General features: G+C 39.3%; 5 protein-coding genes across 5 annotated transcripts; 4 read left to right on the forward strand and 1 right to left on the reverse strand.

The window, feature by feature from the left end:
* The first annotated feature begins 159 nt into the window (after positions 1-159).
* Positions 160-847, forward strand: LOC21387300 (17.3 kDa class II heat shock protein). The gene has a single exon (XM_010093661.2). It carries the CDS (start codon positions 350-352, stop codon positions 845-847), a length of 498 nt encoding a protein of 165 aa, XP_010091963.2. The 5' UTR covers positions 160-349.
* Positions 848-1,117: 270 nt separating this feature from the next.
* Positions 1,118-2,113, forward strand: LOC21387301 (17.9 kDa class II heat shock protein). Its single transcript, XM_010093662.2, has one exon. It carries the CDS (start codon positions 1,399-1,401, stop codon positions 1,876-1,878), a length of 480 nt encoding a protein of 159 aa, XP_010091964.1. The 5' UTR covers positions 1,118-1,398; the 3' UTR covers positions 1,879-2,113.
* Positions 2,114-2,442: 329 nt separating this feature from the next.
* On the forward strand, positions 2,443-3,725 carry LOC21387302. Its single transcript, XM_024162736.1, has 2 exons — positions 2,443-2,714; positions 3,376-3,725. Exons 1-2 carry the CDS (start codon positions 2,495-2,497, stop codon positions 3,498-3,500), a joined length of 345 nt encoding a protein of 114 aa, XP_024018504.1. The 5' UTR covers positions 2,443-2,494; the 3' UTR covers positions 3,501-3,725.
* Positions 3,726-6,184: 2,459 nt separating this feature from the next.
* LOC21387303 (17.9 kDa class II heat shock protein) lies at positions 6,185-7,091 on the forward strand. Its single transcript, XM_010093664.2, has one exon. The coding sequence runs from the start codon at positions 6,398-6,400 to the stop codon at positions 6,875-6,877; it is 480 nt and encodes a 159-aa protein (XP_010091966.1). The 5' UTR covers positions 6,185-6,397; the 3' UTR covers positions 6,878-7,091.
* Positions 7,064-10,884, reverse strand: LOC21387305 (probable 28S rRNA (cytosine-C(5))-methyltransferase). Its single transcript, XM_010093666.2, has 13 exons — positions 10,638-10,884; positions 10,499-10,557; positions 10,373-10,423; positions 10,146-10,281; positions 9,778-9,863; positions 9,470-9,568; positions 9,177-9,230; positions 8,845-8,989; positions 8,655-8,716; positions 8,236-8,323; positions 7,928-8,011; positions 7,626-7,787; positions 7,064-7,534 (listed from the first exon to the last, which is right to left on the reverse strand). The coding sequence occupies exons 1-13, from the start codon at positions 10,879-10,881 to the stop codon at positions 7,275-7,277; spliced, it is 1,530 nt and encodes a 509-aa protein (XP_010091968.2). The 5' UTR covers positions 10,882-10,884; the 3' UTR covers positions 7,064-7,274.
* Between the last annotated feature and the right edge of the window lie 4,802 nt (positions 10,885-15,686).

A 15,686-nucleotide genomic window follows, 5' to 3' on the forward strand; every position in this document is an offset into this window, starting at 1 on the left:
CACGACAAAACTCACCGATTCATATCAAATCACCTTATTATTAGCAAGACATTTTTGACTGAATTTGGGTCCTAAAATTTGTGATTTGTCTGTTGTTTAGTAATACATCACCGTACAAAGTACTATCCACTAGTCCTATACAAATCTAGAGCACCGTAAAGTTTTCACATAATATTAAAATAATTATCAAAAACACTGATTTCATCCCTTCTATATAAACCTCTCAAAAACCCACTTCGTTTCCATAGTTAGTCCGTACTCCATCAAAACCAAACCAAGTTCAATCATCTGAGAGTAGTGCTGATTTTCTTTGGCAAAAAGGAAAAGAAAAACGATATATTTGGTCAAAATGACTGATTTCAGGAACATGGGGCTGGACCCGGCGCAGCTGATCGAGTTCACCCTCCACGACATACTCGACTACAGCGAAGAGACGAGCGGCGGTCCGGGCGGCGAGGCCCACCACGCGCCATCGCGCGCGTACGTGAGGGACGCGAAGGCGATGGCGGCGACGCCGGCGGACGTGAAGGACACGCCGAACGCGTACGTGTTCGTGATCGACATGCCGGGGCTGAAGCAGGACCAAATAAAGGTGCACGTGGAGGAGGAAAACGTGCTGGTGGTGAGTGGGGAGAGGAAGCGGGAGAGAGAGAAGGACCAGGGCGTCAAGTACCTCCGTATGGAGAGGAGGCTTGGGAAATACCTCAAGAAGTTCGTGCTTCCCGAGAACGCCGACACCGACAAGATCTCTGCTTCTTACCAGGACGGCGTCCTCACCGTCACCATCCAGAAGAAGCCACCGCCGGAGCCGAAGAAGCCCAAGACCAGCGAGGTCCAAGTCGCCTAGTTCTCTCCATGTGTATGTGAACTTGTTGGTTGATCAGCTTTTATATATATATATATATATATATATATATAAGAATGAAAAAGGAGGGAGAAAAAAAAAAGAAAAAGAAAGAAAAAGAAAGAGCCAGTGCGTTTTAAGTGGTAGTATGTATGTAGTTATGCTCTTCTAATATATCTTTAATTAGCCATGTTTATCTTAAACAAGTATTAAAAAAAAATTTCCATCCTCTCCCAAAATAAAAAAAACCTGACACAAAAAAAAAGTTGAAAAGTCGTTGTCGCCAAATGGCATGGTCGTGTGAATTAATACTCGTACAACGTTCCTTCTAGACTATTCTAGAACAACCACTCCGAATCTCCTAGAACCTCCCATACTTTCTCCCACATCCCTCCAGAACCTTCTTCTCTCTCTCCATTCCCACCCTATAAATCCACTCAACCAACATCTTCCCCTTGTCAGCGATCACTCTCAGATAAAACAAACAAACAAAAAAAGCAAGCTTTGCAGTTTCCACTTTCTCGGAAATTCCGCCAAACAAGAAGAGGAGGACAATGGATTTCAGAATCTTGGGATTGGACTCCCCGCTCCTGTCAGCTCTCCAGCAGATGACGGACATCGAGGAGGAGGGCAGCAACCACGGAAAGTCGACGAACGCGCCGACGAGGACGTACGTGCGGGACGCGAAGGCGATGGCGGCGACGCCGGCGGACGTGAAGGAATTCCCGAACTCGTACGTGTTCGTGGTCGACATGCCGGGGCTGAAGTCCGGCGACATCAAGGTCCAGGTTGAGGACGACAATGTGCTGCTCGTCAGCGGCGAGAGGAGGAGGGAGGAGGAGAAGGAGGGTGCTAAGTATGTGAGGATGGAGAGGAGGGTCGGCAAGTTCATGAGGAAGTTTGTGCTGCCGGAGAATGCGAATACCGATGCGATATCCGCGATGTGCCAGGACGGAGTTCTGACCGTCACGGTGGAGAAGCTGCCTCCGCCGGAGCCCAAGAAGCCCAAAACTATCGAGGTTAAGGTTACTTAAGGAATATGCGTGTGTGTGTGTGTGTGTTTGTGTTTGAGCTTTTGGTGTAGTGAAACTTTGGTGTGCAAGAGATATCTTGTTATATTATTATGTCTTGTTTTTGGGATTGTGATGTAGAACCCCCTTGTCCTAGGTAGTATGTCAGTATGCATTGTGTTTCACTCAAACCAGTACCCTTTTGTGAGCAAGAAAAAAAATAAAAAATAAAGTATTTCCCTTTTTATTCTTGCTTCAATTCATTTTCCAGACAGGGAAATGCTTAATTTTAAACAGATCACTGAGTTGAAAGCAATGGACTTGAAAACCAAAATTTATAATCATGATGGAGATGGAAAATGAATAGATGAGTAAATCCCCAAAAATGAAAAAATAAATAAATAAATAACTATAGGGAATGCCACTACATTATTGTACTGTCTTGTAAATGCTGCTGCGTCTTGACAAGGATGTTTTCCGATAATTGAGCAGAGCGTATAGCCACAATTTAAAAAGTTTAGCCGACACTGGCGGAACAACAAACTCTTTCTTGTTAATGCTTTCATCTCTCGTTTTACTAGGTATGCTTTTGGTTTGTCCCTTGGGGTTTTGTGAGTGGTTCTCCCGGACAAAAAGTGCAATGTATCAGTTTCCTGAGAATGACTTCGCCGACGCCCAATCCAACTTCGATCCCTTTCCTGATCTGTCCGTGTTCGATGAGTGGCAGCTCGATGAAGATAGCGAACATCCGGTGTTGATGCCGCATGATTCGGGTCCTATGCCGCACCCCATTTATCATGCTAGTGAAGTTCATGATGAGTCCGGTGGGAGTAGCAGCCAATTTGGAGGACATGCTGGCAGTAAGCATATATATATTTGTTTTCACAATAATTGCGAATCATATCTTGACATTGTGATCTTTTTAGGAGCATCTATTTTGTTTCATATATTGAAATTGAAATCATTGACCTTGAAGTTGGATTTGTTCCTATTTTTTACGTTTTTTAAATAAAAAATATAAAAAAAGAAGAGAACAGTATTTAACACAATTAAATATAAAAAATAAAAATAAAAATAATTTTTTAATTTAGTATATAATAATAGAGAAATGATAAACTTGAAACATGATCTAGGACTGCCTAGATCCTTCTACTTCCTTCTCGATCCTTCTACTTCCTTCTCAATCCTTCTAGTTCCTCCTCGTTAAAAAAAAAAAAAAAAAAGTGTATTCTCCAGTCTGAATTTTGCTGTTTGATTTGAGTTCATACAATATTTAAATAGGAAAAATAAACAAGAAAATTAACGACGAAATGTTTCCCATGGTATTCCATATTATGACAATGGTAAGGCTAATTATTATTCTTTCCTTTTCCAAATCTGTTATTTTTGGTTGGAAACATTGTAGCAATAAAAATTTATTATTACAAAAATTTTTTTTAATAACATTTTTTGTTTTTAAATTATCGTTCAAGTTGTGAAAACGGATTCGGAAAAAAGAAATTTATTACTTACTGTTTTCAGGGAGAATGAAGCAAAGTCGTGAAAGAAAAAAAACCCACAATGAAAGGAAAAAGCAACGACGGGGAGGGGGCTCACGAACGAATAAAATGACATCGCATGGTAACTTGCAGAAAGGAGACGATTGATACAACAACGACAAAGAATAAATAAAATGACAACAATGACGCAAACGACAACGAAGGGACAAATTAGAACACATGGGAAAGGACAATGAAACAAAAATGAAACACAGAGGTAATGAACGACACGGAAAGAGAGAAATAACAGAGGCGTTAAAGACTAGACTACCAGTGAGAGAAACAAAAGGAAAGGAGGAAAAGAGGGGGAAAAAAAAATACACATTGGACGTATTGGAGATATTGGATTAAATGAGATTTCTCAGTTCATTAATTTCATTGTAATCCCATTATTTTTGTTTTCCCATGATTTTAGTTTTCGTGATTGTATTCCTTTTGTAGTTTTGTTTTACTTTTCTCTGATTGTTTTACTCTGTCTTCTTTCTATTTCTCTTTCTATTTTTTCTTGATTAGCTTTCTTTTTGACACCTATTACCATGGCTTCAGAAACAGATAAAGAAAAAGAGCTTAAAAATATCCTTTCTTTACACCCTTCAGACAATCCCGATACCGTTCCAGTTTCTTCTTCACTAAACGGAGAAAACTATATTATGTGGAGCAGAGTGCAAAGAAGAAAGCGGATCCATTCCTAAACCATCTGATACAGATCCCTTTTCTGACTCTTAGAAACGCCGTGATGGTATGATGGCTTCATGGATTGTAAATGCACTCGCACCAAAACTTGCAGCAGATGCCATTTATGCAAAAACATCAAGGGATCTCTGGGTAGATTTTCAAGAAAGGTTCTCTCAAATTAATGGACCACTGATTTTTGAGATTCAAAGGAAAATCAGCTCCATTTCACAAGCTCAGGATTTCGTCACTACTTATTTCACAAAACTGAAAACACTGTGGGATGAGTTGAATTTTTATATTCCTATTCCTCTTTGGGTCTACGAAAATATTACTCAAAAGGTTCCTGCGCGCTTTTTATGATTCAGATTGAGCAACTTGTCCAGATTCACGACGTTCAATTACAAGGTATTGTGTTTTGCTTGGTGATTCTCCAATCTCTTATAGATTAAAGAAACAATTTACGGTCTCTCGTTCTTCCGCATAAATTGAATATTGAGCAATGACTTCAACATATTGTGAGATCAGTTGATTATGTTATTTATGTAAAAATTTAGGAATTGATCCCTCTTAACTAACAAATCTTTATTGTGACAATAAAGTTGCATTATAAATTGTTGCAAATCTCACTTTTCATGAAAGGATAAAGCACATAAAAATTGTCGTTGTTTTAACAATAAGCACCCACATTAAGAAAGATTCTTGACCTGTTATTAGGCGGGCCAAACATAAAAATTCAAAATTTTAAGTGAGAAAAATTACAAATTCTCTAAATTTCACGTATTAAATTAGAAGGAAAAAAAAATACATGCGCAAATAAGATATGGCCTGCAGTTTCAAAAAAAAAAAAAGGCTTGCACAAGATTACCAAATTAGGAAAATTGACAGAAGTTAACGTGATCAGAAGTGGCTTTTAATGACAAACTCAAGTAACTATGGCCTCATTCATTTCACCGATTCGAATTTAAATTTTAAATTTTAATAAGTAAAAAATTCTCAAAAATAATTATATTTAATTTTTTTAGTACAGTAAAAAATTTTCACATAAAATTATATCTTAATTCAAATTAAAAACTTAAATCAACAAACTATACAGACTCTATGTTATTAAATTGCATCCTTATTTTTCTGTTATTTTTGTCTTCGTTCTTAGAAGTGCTAATTAGCCTTATTCTTCATGTAGTTGCGCAAGATTATCTGCTGTGTGCGGTGATTTTTCCTTGGGAGAAGGTCCCCCAATATGGGGAGTTGACCAAGATCCACGAGGATATTGTTGTTGTTGTTTTTTTTTTTTTTTTTTTAAGAAGAAGATATTGGCTTCATTCACTTCTCGGATTCGAGTTCTTAATTTAAGTTGAGATGTGACATTTTTAAAGAGTTTTTTACTGTAACAAAAAAAGTTAATGTGACATTTTTTGAGAGCTTTTTACTATACAAACATAAAACTGAAAACTCGAATTGATAAAATGAACGAGACTATTGTTTAGTCAATAAGATATAATATTGAGAGAAAGAGAGAAATAGGCCAAGACTTGAGATGAATTAAAATTAATAGACCAATAGTTTATATAAGTTAATAAATATGTCAAATTACTGTTTTTGTCTATAATTTATCTGGTTATGAATCATAACTTGACAAGTTATTGTCCATAATTGTCTATAACTTGTCTGGCTATAAACCATAACTTAACATATTTGTCCATAACTTATCTGGTTATGAACCATAACTTGATAAGTTATGACCTATTAATTTCTATAACTAAAAATTAACTTATATACTTTTTTTAAGCTTTTCATATTGGTCTATTTTCTATTATTTTCCTATAATAATCAGCTAAAACAAAATAAATAAATAAATTATAAAAAAAGACATATAATGATAAGATTTTCGCAGAAAGTTGCAAAATCAAGAAGCGAAAATATCAGATAACGCGATAATTAGAAGTGGCAACAAACTTATTAGCCATGTTTATCTTAAACAAGTATTAAAAAAAATTTCCATCCTCTTCCAAAAATTAAAAAACCTGACACAAAAAAAAAAAAGTTGAAAAGTCGTTGTCGCCAAATGGCATGGTCGTGTGAATTAATACTCTCGTACAACGTTCCTTCTGGACTATTCTAGAACAACCACTCCGAATCTCCTAGAACCTCCCATACTTTCTCCCACATCCCTCCAGAACCTTCTTCTCTCTCTCCATTCCCACCCTATAAATCCACTCAACCAACATTTTCCCCTCGTCAGCGATCACTCTCAGATAAAACCAAAAAAAAAAAAAGCAAGCTTTGCAGTTTCCACTTTCTCGGAAATTCCGCCAAACAAGAAGAGGAGGACAATGGATTTCAGAATCATGGGATTGGACTCCCCGCTCCTGTCAGCTCTCCAGCAGATGACGGACATCGCCGAGGAGGGCGGCGACCACGGAAAGTCGACGAACGCGCCGACGAGGACGTACGTGCGGGACGCGAAGGCGATGGCGGCGACGCCGGCGGACGTGAAGGAGTACCCGAACTCGTACGCGTTCGTGGTCGACATGCCGGGGCTGAAGTCCGGCGACATCAAGGTCCAGGTTGAGGACGACAATGTGCTGCTCGTCAGCGGCGAGAGGAGGAGGGAGGAGGAGAAGGAGGGTGCTAAGTATGTGAGGATGGAGAGGAGGGTCGGCAAGTTCATGAGGAAGTTTGTGCTGCCGGAGAATGCGAATACCGATGCGATATCCGCGATGTGCCAGGACGGAGTTCTGACCGTCACGGTGGAGAAGCTGCCTCCGCCGGAGCCCAAGAAGCCCAAAACTATCGAGGTTAAGGTTGCTTAAGGAATATGCGTGTGTGCGTGTTTGTGTTTGAGCTTTTGGTGTAGTGAAACTTTGGTGTGCAAGAGATATCTTGTATTATTATGTCTTGTTTTTGGGATTGTGATGTAGAATCCCCTTGTCCTATGTAGTATGTCAGTATGCATTGTGTTTCACTCAAACCAGTACCCTTTTGTGAGCAAGAAAAAAAATAAAAAATAAAGTATTTCCCTTTTTATTCTTGCTTCAATTCATTTTCCAGACAGAGAAATGCTTAATTTTAAACAGATCACTGAGTTGAAAGCAATTGACTTGAAAACCAAAATCTATAATCATGATGGAGATGGAAAATGAATAGATGAGTAAATCCCCAAAAAAGAAAAAAAATAAATAAATAAAAACTAGAGGGAATGCCACTACATTATTGTACTGTCTTGTAAATGCCGCGTCTTGACAAGGATGTTTTCCGATAATTGAGCAGAGCGTATAACCACAATTTAAAAAATTTAGCTGACACTGGCGGAACAACAAACTCTTTCTTGTTAATGCTTTCATCTCTCCTTTTACTAGGTATGCTTTTGGTGTGTCCCTTGGGGTTTTGTGAGTGGTTCTCCCGGACAAAAAGAGCAATGAAAAAACCCTCTTTGTCCTCAACGGGATCCGTCCGAAGCAAATTTTCAGCTGCAGTTCGGAAACAAGCCAGATATTAGGTGCATAATCGAACTTGTCCACGTGACAATTACAATTTAGGTTAAACGAAGAAAACACTCACCTCCTTCAAAAACCGGAAGGCCTCGCCGCTGCCATCGAGGGAATGGAGCTTCGAGACGGAAACCATGGGACGTGGCAAGAGGTAAAACGGATTTTACGACGTCTTCATTTTCAGTCTGGTGGATAGAGCAAGTGCTGTAGACGACTCTCTCTACTGCTGGAACTGCCAATATGATGATATATGACACATGAGACGTCAATGATGCCAACAACATTGCGCAAAGCCATGAAACTGCGACGAAATCTTTCAGGAAAGGGCATAAGCGCCACTAATGAGATTTGCATGATAGCATACACACTTACAAGATAACGCATGCTCAAGAGCCTTTCTCTGGAAAGCTGCAAGCCTGTTCAGTCTTTCCTCGTCACCACCATCGCCTGCCTGACCTGTTGCCATTTCAGATTAAATTACTGCACATGCAGGACTATAAGTTTTATTATTTTACTTTTTTTCATAACAAAACGAGAGAGAGAGAGAGAGAGAGAGAGAGTGTGAGAGAGAGAGAGAGAGAGAGAGAGAGAGAGAGACAATGTCTTGCACGTAAATGCACAACTATTTTGAATAGATATGCTTCCAAAATGAATGTTGGTAGAAGAAAGTAAAAAGTTACCAGCGGCATAAGAAGGAAGCAGATGGTCTAATCTCACAGAAGCAGTCCCAGATCCAGAGCAGGAAGGATCCAAAAGAATGGCTCGGACCTAAAATCATTGAACTAGGTTATCAAGCATAAACTAGATTTTCTTAGTCTCGTTGATGTAGCCACCAGGATAAAAGCCACCAAGGAATTAGTGTTACAAGTTAATCTCCCTTACTCCTATGGGAATTAGTGTTTCAAGTTAATCTCCCTTACTCCTATTTAAATAAGAAGAGCAAGGCGTAAAATCTTACATTTTACACACACACACACAAGCATTAAGCTGAAATAGTTGATCTTGTTAGACACAACTTTTATACATTAAGCTGAAATATTCAAAAGAAGCAATGTGAAATACAACATTAGCAACTTAAAGATGATGCCGGTTGCCTTACCTTAGAATACGAAGGATCATTTGCATTTAAACCTAAGAAATCCCCATGCAAAACCTTTATATCTACAATTTAGGTTAAGGAAATAAAATAAAAGAAATTATACATAAAAGGAAAGGGAAAAGGATTTGCCTTAATAAAAAACCACAAACTATGAACGACACTGAAGACTGGAAAGTCACCGAAAGGATACTAGAAGCACCAGAGAGTTTGACAGTGTCATTCAAACGTTTAACCCTCTCTTTGTTCAGCTCGCATGCTACAATCTTTCCCTTCCCTCTCATGAGAGCAGAAAGGTGCACAGTTTTGTTCCCCGGGGCAGAACATGCATCAAGAACCTTCATTTAAAAGTAGGTAGTTAGCATCTTTGACAGTTTGCACTTTGTATTGTTTATGCCGTAGAAAAATGTTTGCTGTTTGTGTTCAGAATGTTCAACTTCTTGAGCCTTTTCCTCTTTTACATTTACAAATTTGTGAATTTATTTCTCAACCGTCAATATCAGCGAGAAGAGCATAAGCAACTACCTCCCATCCTGGCTTAGGATCCAGCGCTGCTGCCACCATAGAGCTTGCCTTTCCCTGTCAAACAGATTACTACAATATAAATTTATGGGAAAAATAAAAATAAAAGCTACAACCGCTGCAAATAATAATAGTCTTCACTGCCAAAGAACCATTATCAAGTCAAAATCTGGATATGGGAAGGAGAATATTCATAGGACCATAGAACAACGATACTATTCTTCCATGAACATGGAATATGACCACATAAAAGTCATGTTGCAACTGACTTAAGCTGATTCTTGCGAGAATCTTACTTGCAAAAAAATACTCCCATTCACAACAAGGGGATGATTGTGCAAATCACAACCCGGTGGAAGTATCAACAAGTCAGGGACGAGCTCGTCCTTTTGAACCTATTTAACAAATGAAACAAACAATACAAAGAATAAGAAATCAGAAATGATAATAGAACAAAAGCATGCTATATATATCACTTTACAAAATGAAACAAACAGTGTAGTTATAAAGACCATACTGAGTACTAAAATATTTACGCAATCAGATGCATACACAATATTAACTCAGACAGTAACATCAAACCCAAGAATGTAGCTGAAAATACCGAATATTGTTTCTCCAGTTCCAGTCGTGCAGATTCAACATCTAGTTTCAGAGTGTTTACACGAACATAACGAGGCTTTGAAATATCTGCATCAGAAAACAGAAACTTGTTATTCAGGTAAATTTATATCTCAAGGTTTGAAATCCTGATTACATCCAATTCAATTAAGATATCGTGTAGAAGTATGATTTCTTCTAAAAAAAAAGTGCCAAATATAGCATGGCATCGCAGATGTCGAATGGACTAGTACTTCTACGAACTTCGACAAATCCGAATGTTCATTCCACAAATGAATCAAATCCTGTAATTATCCTTTGAATTACTCATATATATCCTTACTAAAAAGAATGTACTATTGGTACACACACCTGGAGATTGATAAAGAGCTATCAACTCTTGGACGTTCTTTACTTTTCTTCTCTTCAAAAGCGAAGCTAGACCGGACACCAGAGCATCTCTTCGGCCTGACAGAAACTTCTCCGCGTCACCAGTAGATAAAATTGCCTGCACATTCACGAACAAAAAAGCAAATTTTCATTGCAAAAAGATCAAAGCAATCGAAAACACGAAATCATTCATTTCCAATAAAATTTACCTGTCCGAAAAGAATGTCGTACACTATTATATAAACCAACTCCTCTTGCTTCTGCAACAGCAATGTAAGTTTCCTTTCACAATATACACTAAAGCAATGCACATAAACTGTTTGTTAAAATGCTACCTTCCACTTGCTATTGAGTATGCCATCAGCATTCAACACTTCTTTTATGATACAAAGATCTGAAAAACAAGAGAAAATCGCGAATCACATTCTCAGTAGCTGAAAATTCGATTTCGATTGTTCCTTCTTTTAAACTTACGTTTTAGGGTTTGACACACGAGAGCGAAAGTTGCCTTCTTGTTCCTCACGGAGGGCCTGTAGACCAGCGACTTGATGGAGCCGACGGCACGGCGCCGAGCGTCGCCTTGGAGAACGAGCCGCAATACCTTAGCCGCCTCTCTCCGGGCGAAGAACGCCGACCTTTCAGCGTTGGTACGGCGCTGTTTCTCCGACTTCCCGGCGGCTGTGGACCGTTTCGTCGTTGCGCTCTTAGTACGCGCCATGGCTCAGGGTAGCGGCACAGAGAGCGTCGAAATTAATATATTTCCTGAGACGACGTCGTTGGGCTACGGGTTGTTTTTCTAAATTCTAAGGAAAAAAGGTTATATTTATATGTACGGTTTTAAGGAAAACAAAAAATAAAATAAAATAAACGGGTAATATGTCACGACCCCAAGAATAGGGCCGTAATTATTGAGATTTAATTTAAAATTTAACTTAATTAAACCGGACTGTTTAACAAAAATTACAAAAATATAAATACAGAAATATCAATATAGTTTGCTCCGGAGACTTTCTTTCACAAATAATATTTAAAACAGTCCATAAAGTCTAAGGAAAATAGTACAACTCTAAAAAATGTCGACCAATACAGTTTACATACAGAAATACAGTACATCTTAGAATTTAAAACTGTGAATTCGAAACAAACGTACCGCTTTGAATCTCACGTCCTTTATCCATTGGCATCCACTTGTCACGCAGTAAATCTAAATTGCCAACGCTGGATGAGGGGTTTAAAACATTGAAAAGTGAGCGGAAGGCCCAGTAGGACATAATCTTATAAAACATAATAAATAAGGTACTCACGGTCCGAAGACATGCACCCGGAACCGATCATCTTTTTTTTTTTAAAAAGAAATACTCACATAGTAGTAGAAAATATCTGTAATATGAAAGTGTGCAGATCATCATACCACTGAGCAAGGAGTGGTCAAATGTCTGTCTAGTGAAAAAGTGCAAAGCCATAATTCCACTGAGCAAGAAGTAGAACCGTACGGGTTTCGGAACCTGCCCCCAAGGATACGATTCCCATATCCCGATCTCTGTGGCCACCAAGCATTGTATCATTTCTTAAGATATTTCATTTTAAGAAATGATACTCTTTAAAATCTCATTTCTAAAATCATTGGAAAACTTAATAGCATTATTCATGCTATTTCCTTTAAAATCATTTTCTTTCAATATGTTTTGTTCTAAAACATTTTGATTGGCCAAAATCATTTAAAATGAGGCTAACAAGGATATGGACAAGAATATCCTACCTTTTTTATGTCAAACCTGTGGCTATCTTCACGTAACCCTAGCTCTGCTTGTCTTAAAGCTTTAATACTCGATCTTCTCCACTAGCTTTATGACAAAAGCAGTGTCTTAGGATATATTTCTCATTCCTAAAACGAATTGAGCTCAATCATGTTTAATTGTTTCCTATTAGTGTGCATTGACTCAAATCCAAGTTTCACAAACGAGTTTATAATCAGTTTGAGGGTTCCTTAAGGATTGAAATTCAATTCATGGGTTTGGTTTTCTATTTAATTTCAGCTTAAAAACAAGTTTTTTTTTAAAGAAATTTCGGCAGCATGCCGGCATAAATAGGAAAAATGCCAAACCTGCAATTCAAGTTCAATTTCAAAATAAATTCTCCAGAATCCAACAAACCCAATTTCTAATTAATTCAACAAGTCCAATAACTGAAAACCCTCAAATTTCATTCAATTCTAACAACAATTTTTCAAATCCAAATCCTAACTCAAAATTATTCAAATCTAAAAAAAAAAAAAAAACTTTCTCAAGCTTAAAATTCGAATCAAAGAGTGGGTTTCAAGGTGTTTTTACCTCAAATTAGTTGATGGAGCTTTGTTTCCCTCGGTTTCTCTCGTTTTCATTTTTTTTATGTCTTTCGGCCAAACTGTCGAGAGAGAGAAAGAGACGCAGAAGAGAGAGGTGGCCGTAGAGAGGGAAGGAGTGGTGGCCAGCGGTGAAGAAAGAAAGAGAGAGGGAGTTACCGTGGAAGAAGAAAGAAGAAAAGGAAAGAAAGAAAGAAAGAGAGAGAGAGAGGGGGCTGGTCTGGCAGCCACGGGAAGGGAAGGGAAAAAAGAAAAAGAAAAGGAAAAGAAAGAAAAAAAGGAAAATTAAAAGAAAATACACTAAAATTAAGTGTATTTTCAAAAAAAAATTGGGGTGAAAATTGAAAAACTGAAAGTAATTTATAAGTCCTTAAAATAACTTAAAAACCTAATCTTTAATCACAAGATTAATTAGCAAAGTCATTTTTAGGCACACTAATATACACAATTAACATAATTAAACATGTTTAATTCTAGAGGGCGTTACATAATAGGAAGGTTGTTTTAGGGTCCGTTTAGTTCGCTGGTTTGAGTTTTTAATTCGAGTTAAGATGTGACTTTATATAAGAGTTTTTTACTGTAGTAAAAAAAAAAAAGATGTTGACGGTGGATTTTTGTCAACTAAAGATTAACTCTCCGAGAACACTCACAGTAACCTCGCACGAATTAATTAAGGATTAATGTTGCAAAATAATATAGAGAAGACAAGAATTTATAGTGGTTCGGCAAGATTTCATGGCCTAATCCACTTGTGGATGCACTAATACTTTGTTGATTACAATTTCTCTGGAATAGTAGAGTAGTGCCTAAAAAACTTAATGAATTCCCATGGCTCTATTTATAGGCCTTGTACATATGAGAGACCTCCTCTACATTTTTTGAGGAGATCATCCTCTATCCCTTAATTCTGAGATTTGGCAATTGTATATTTATGATTACGGCTTCCTAATTAGGCTAACCACCCTTACCGGCTACCTGATTTCCTGACTTCGACAGTAGTAGTTGGTACAGTGCATCTTCCTTTGAGTTGACATGATTATCTTTGGATTGGACTGGGCTGTGACCTCGATGTCGTGACCCTCACAACTCAAGCGGGGTTCTCGACGCCCGTTACCCTGCATGAACTCCCGACGTCTAATGGGCACCCTAGGTACAGTAGTTTTCTCGACGCCAGCGACCGATTCTCGACAGGGAGGCCTCGGCGCTTGTCGTTAAAAGGAATGATCGATCCCTCAACCATGGTGTAACAATTACCCCTAGACTAGGATGTCACATTGCGATGTTCCAGGCTATACAACGTCGAGAGTACCACGTGGCAACTTCTTTCCTGCAGATCATGGCGGCTGTTTGTCGGTACAGTGCCATCATTACGGCGAGTTTTTCAGGCAGTGGAGCAGTCTCATCGATCATGTCAATGGTCACGTCCCCTATACCCTGGTGAAATGTGGCAGTCGAGGGGGAAGTTGCAGCCGTCCGATCAGATTAATTTCTCCCGCTCTTATCCCAGCCGCTGGATCACGTCTCTTCAGATTCACCGTTGGATGAGGTCGGTTTGAATTCGACAGTCAAGATCTGGGGTTGTTTAGACTTTTTAGAGGCTCCTGGGCTTCTCCCTCAGGTATATATATACCCATTGACATAGTTTTACGGTTGCCCATCTTTCAAAACACCATTACACTGTCGGATTTCTACCAGGTGTTACCACCTCCTACTTCAACTTCTATGTGCATTTTTCATTCCTTTTTTTTTCCTGTGCGATTCTAGAACCAATAGCTATAAAGGAAAAAGTAATCTGTTAAAAGGAAAAATGAACTTACTTGGTTGTGAAACTAGGGTTGAGCCTGGGTGGCATTGTTCACTTGGGCTCGATTGCTCTTGTTGGGTGTCCTCAGGCTTGTTTTTGGATTCTGGGGACCCTACATGAGCTCTCTTTTTTTTTTTTATCTTCGTGCTGGGTTCCAAACTATGGGGCCTATATGATCTGAGCACCCTCCCATTTCTTCTTGAATCTTGTTTCTGGCCTCTCACCCACTAGGTACTAACTCGGCCCCTTCTGTGTTTATTTCCAGAGCCTGCCGCCCAAACAGGTTAGAGGTCCAGAGGTCTTCACTTTCAGAGTTAAGGATGACCCTAAAGATGCCGCGTCGACGAGTACGTCTTCAGGCGACAACGGGGACTCTTTGCTTCGTCAGGTGGATGAGTACGCCGAGGGGTCGGTCTCGACCTCTCAGCCAGACGAGCTAATTCTCCTTGATGATGAGGATGATGGCCTAAGGGTCGGCCTTGCTGGGGGGCGTGGTTACGGGGTGACGTCGACCAGTGGCATCTCGGGGATGGTGACAAATGTTAATTCGTCAAAGATAAAGCCCCGGGTTGCCATGAAGGCATTTAACGATGTGGAGATCAACGCCAACAATTTTTATTTGATTATCCCGACCCTTAACATAGGGCTCACAACCCCCCTGTAAATCATATGACCGTATACACGCGTTCCCTTAGTTTTGGGCAGACTCTGCCTTTTCACCCTTTCATGAAGGCCCTTTGTGGCCTTCACAGGATTTTATCCGCACAACTGTCACCCAATTGCTAGGTGACAATAAACTTCATGATCATTTTGTGGAGAAAATTTTTTAACCTTGACATAACCGTCGAGGAGTTTTTGTACTGTTACGCCTTTAAGGGTTCCCCCAATCAAAGGGGGTTTTTCTACTTCGGCTCCCACTCCAAATCCAAACCTTCAATCCTGCTTGTCGTGGTCGAGAAGACTTCTAGTTACCACGGGTGGAAGCCCCAGTTCTTTTTCCTTAGTGGCAACTTTAACTCTCACCCGCTCGACGATAAGCATCCCCTGGGGACGCAGACAGTATTCAGCAAATACTGTAGGTCTCATTTTTATTAAATTTTTGTAACATCTCCCCATCTGTCGAGCAATCTTACATATGTTGCTCTTTATTGTAGGTGAAGTCTGTACTCGACCGAAGCTTTCTTGAGCTGCCCTAACACGAGTCAAGCAGATCCTGTCCCTTCCTGACTCTAGCCGGAGCTCCACTGTTCTCAATACCCTAGAGAACCGTCGGTTATACAGTTTGGTGGTCACCATTGCCCCTCCGCGCCAGCCAATTGCGCCCCCTACGGATCTCCTCAGCGGTAAGCTGGACCTTATTTTCCCCATCTTTCAGCAG

Source organism: Morus notabilis, unplaced genomic scaffold (assembly GCF_000414095.1).
Source record: "Morus notabilis unplaced genomic scaffold, ASM41409v2 Scaffold1850, whole genome shotgun sequence".
In the NCBI taxonomy this organism is placed as follows: Eukaryota; Viridiplantae; Streptophyta; class Magnoliopsida; order Rosales; family Moraceae; genus Morus; species Morus notabilis.

What these genes read in the sequence shown, in the direction of transcription:
- LOC21387300 (XM_010093661.2), top strand. Translation starts at nt 350, where the DNA reads ATGACTGATTTCAGGAACATGGGGCTGGACCCGGCGCAGCTGATCGAG.
- LOC21387301 (XM_010093662.2), top strand. Translation starts at nt 1,399, where the DNA reads ATGGATTTCAGAATCTTGGGATTGGACTCCCCGCTCCTGTCAGCTCTC.
- LOC21387302 (XM_024162736.1), top strand. Translation starts at nt 2,495, where the DNA reads ATGTATCAGTTTCCTGAGAATGACTTCGCCGACGCCCAATCCAACTTC. An exon ending in ATTTGGAGGACATGCTGGCA is followed by an intron (nt 2,715 to 3,375) that starts GTAAGCATATAT and finishes TACTGTTTTCAG; the next exon opens with GGAGAATGAAGCAAAGTCGT.
- LOC21387303 (XM_010093664.2), top strand. Translation starts at nt 6,398, where the DNA reads ATGGATTTCAGAATCATGGGATTGGACTCCCCGCTCCTGTCAGCTCTC.
- LOC21387305 (XM_010093666.2), bottom strand. Translation starts at nt 10,881, where the DNA reads ATGGCGCGTACTAAGAGCGCAACGACGAAACGGTCCACAGCCGCCGGG. An exon ending in CAAACTCTCTGGTGCTTCTA is followed by an intron (nt 8,717 to 8,844) that starts GTATCCTTTCGG and finishes CCTAAATTGTAG; the next exon opens with ATATAAAGGTTTTGCATGGG. An exon ending in TCTTGAGCATGCGTTATCTT is followed by an intron (nt 7,788 to 7,927) that starts GTAAGTGTGTAT and finishes TCATATTGGCAG; the next exon opens with TTCCAGCAGTAGAGAGAGTC.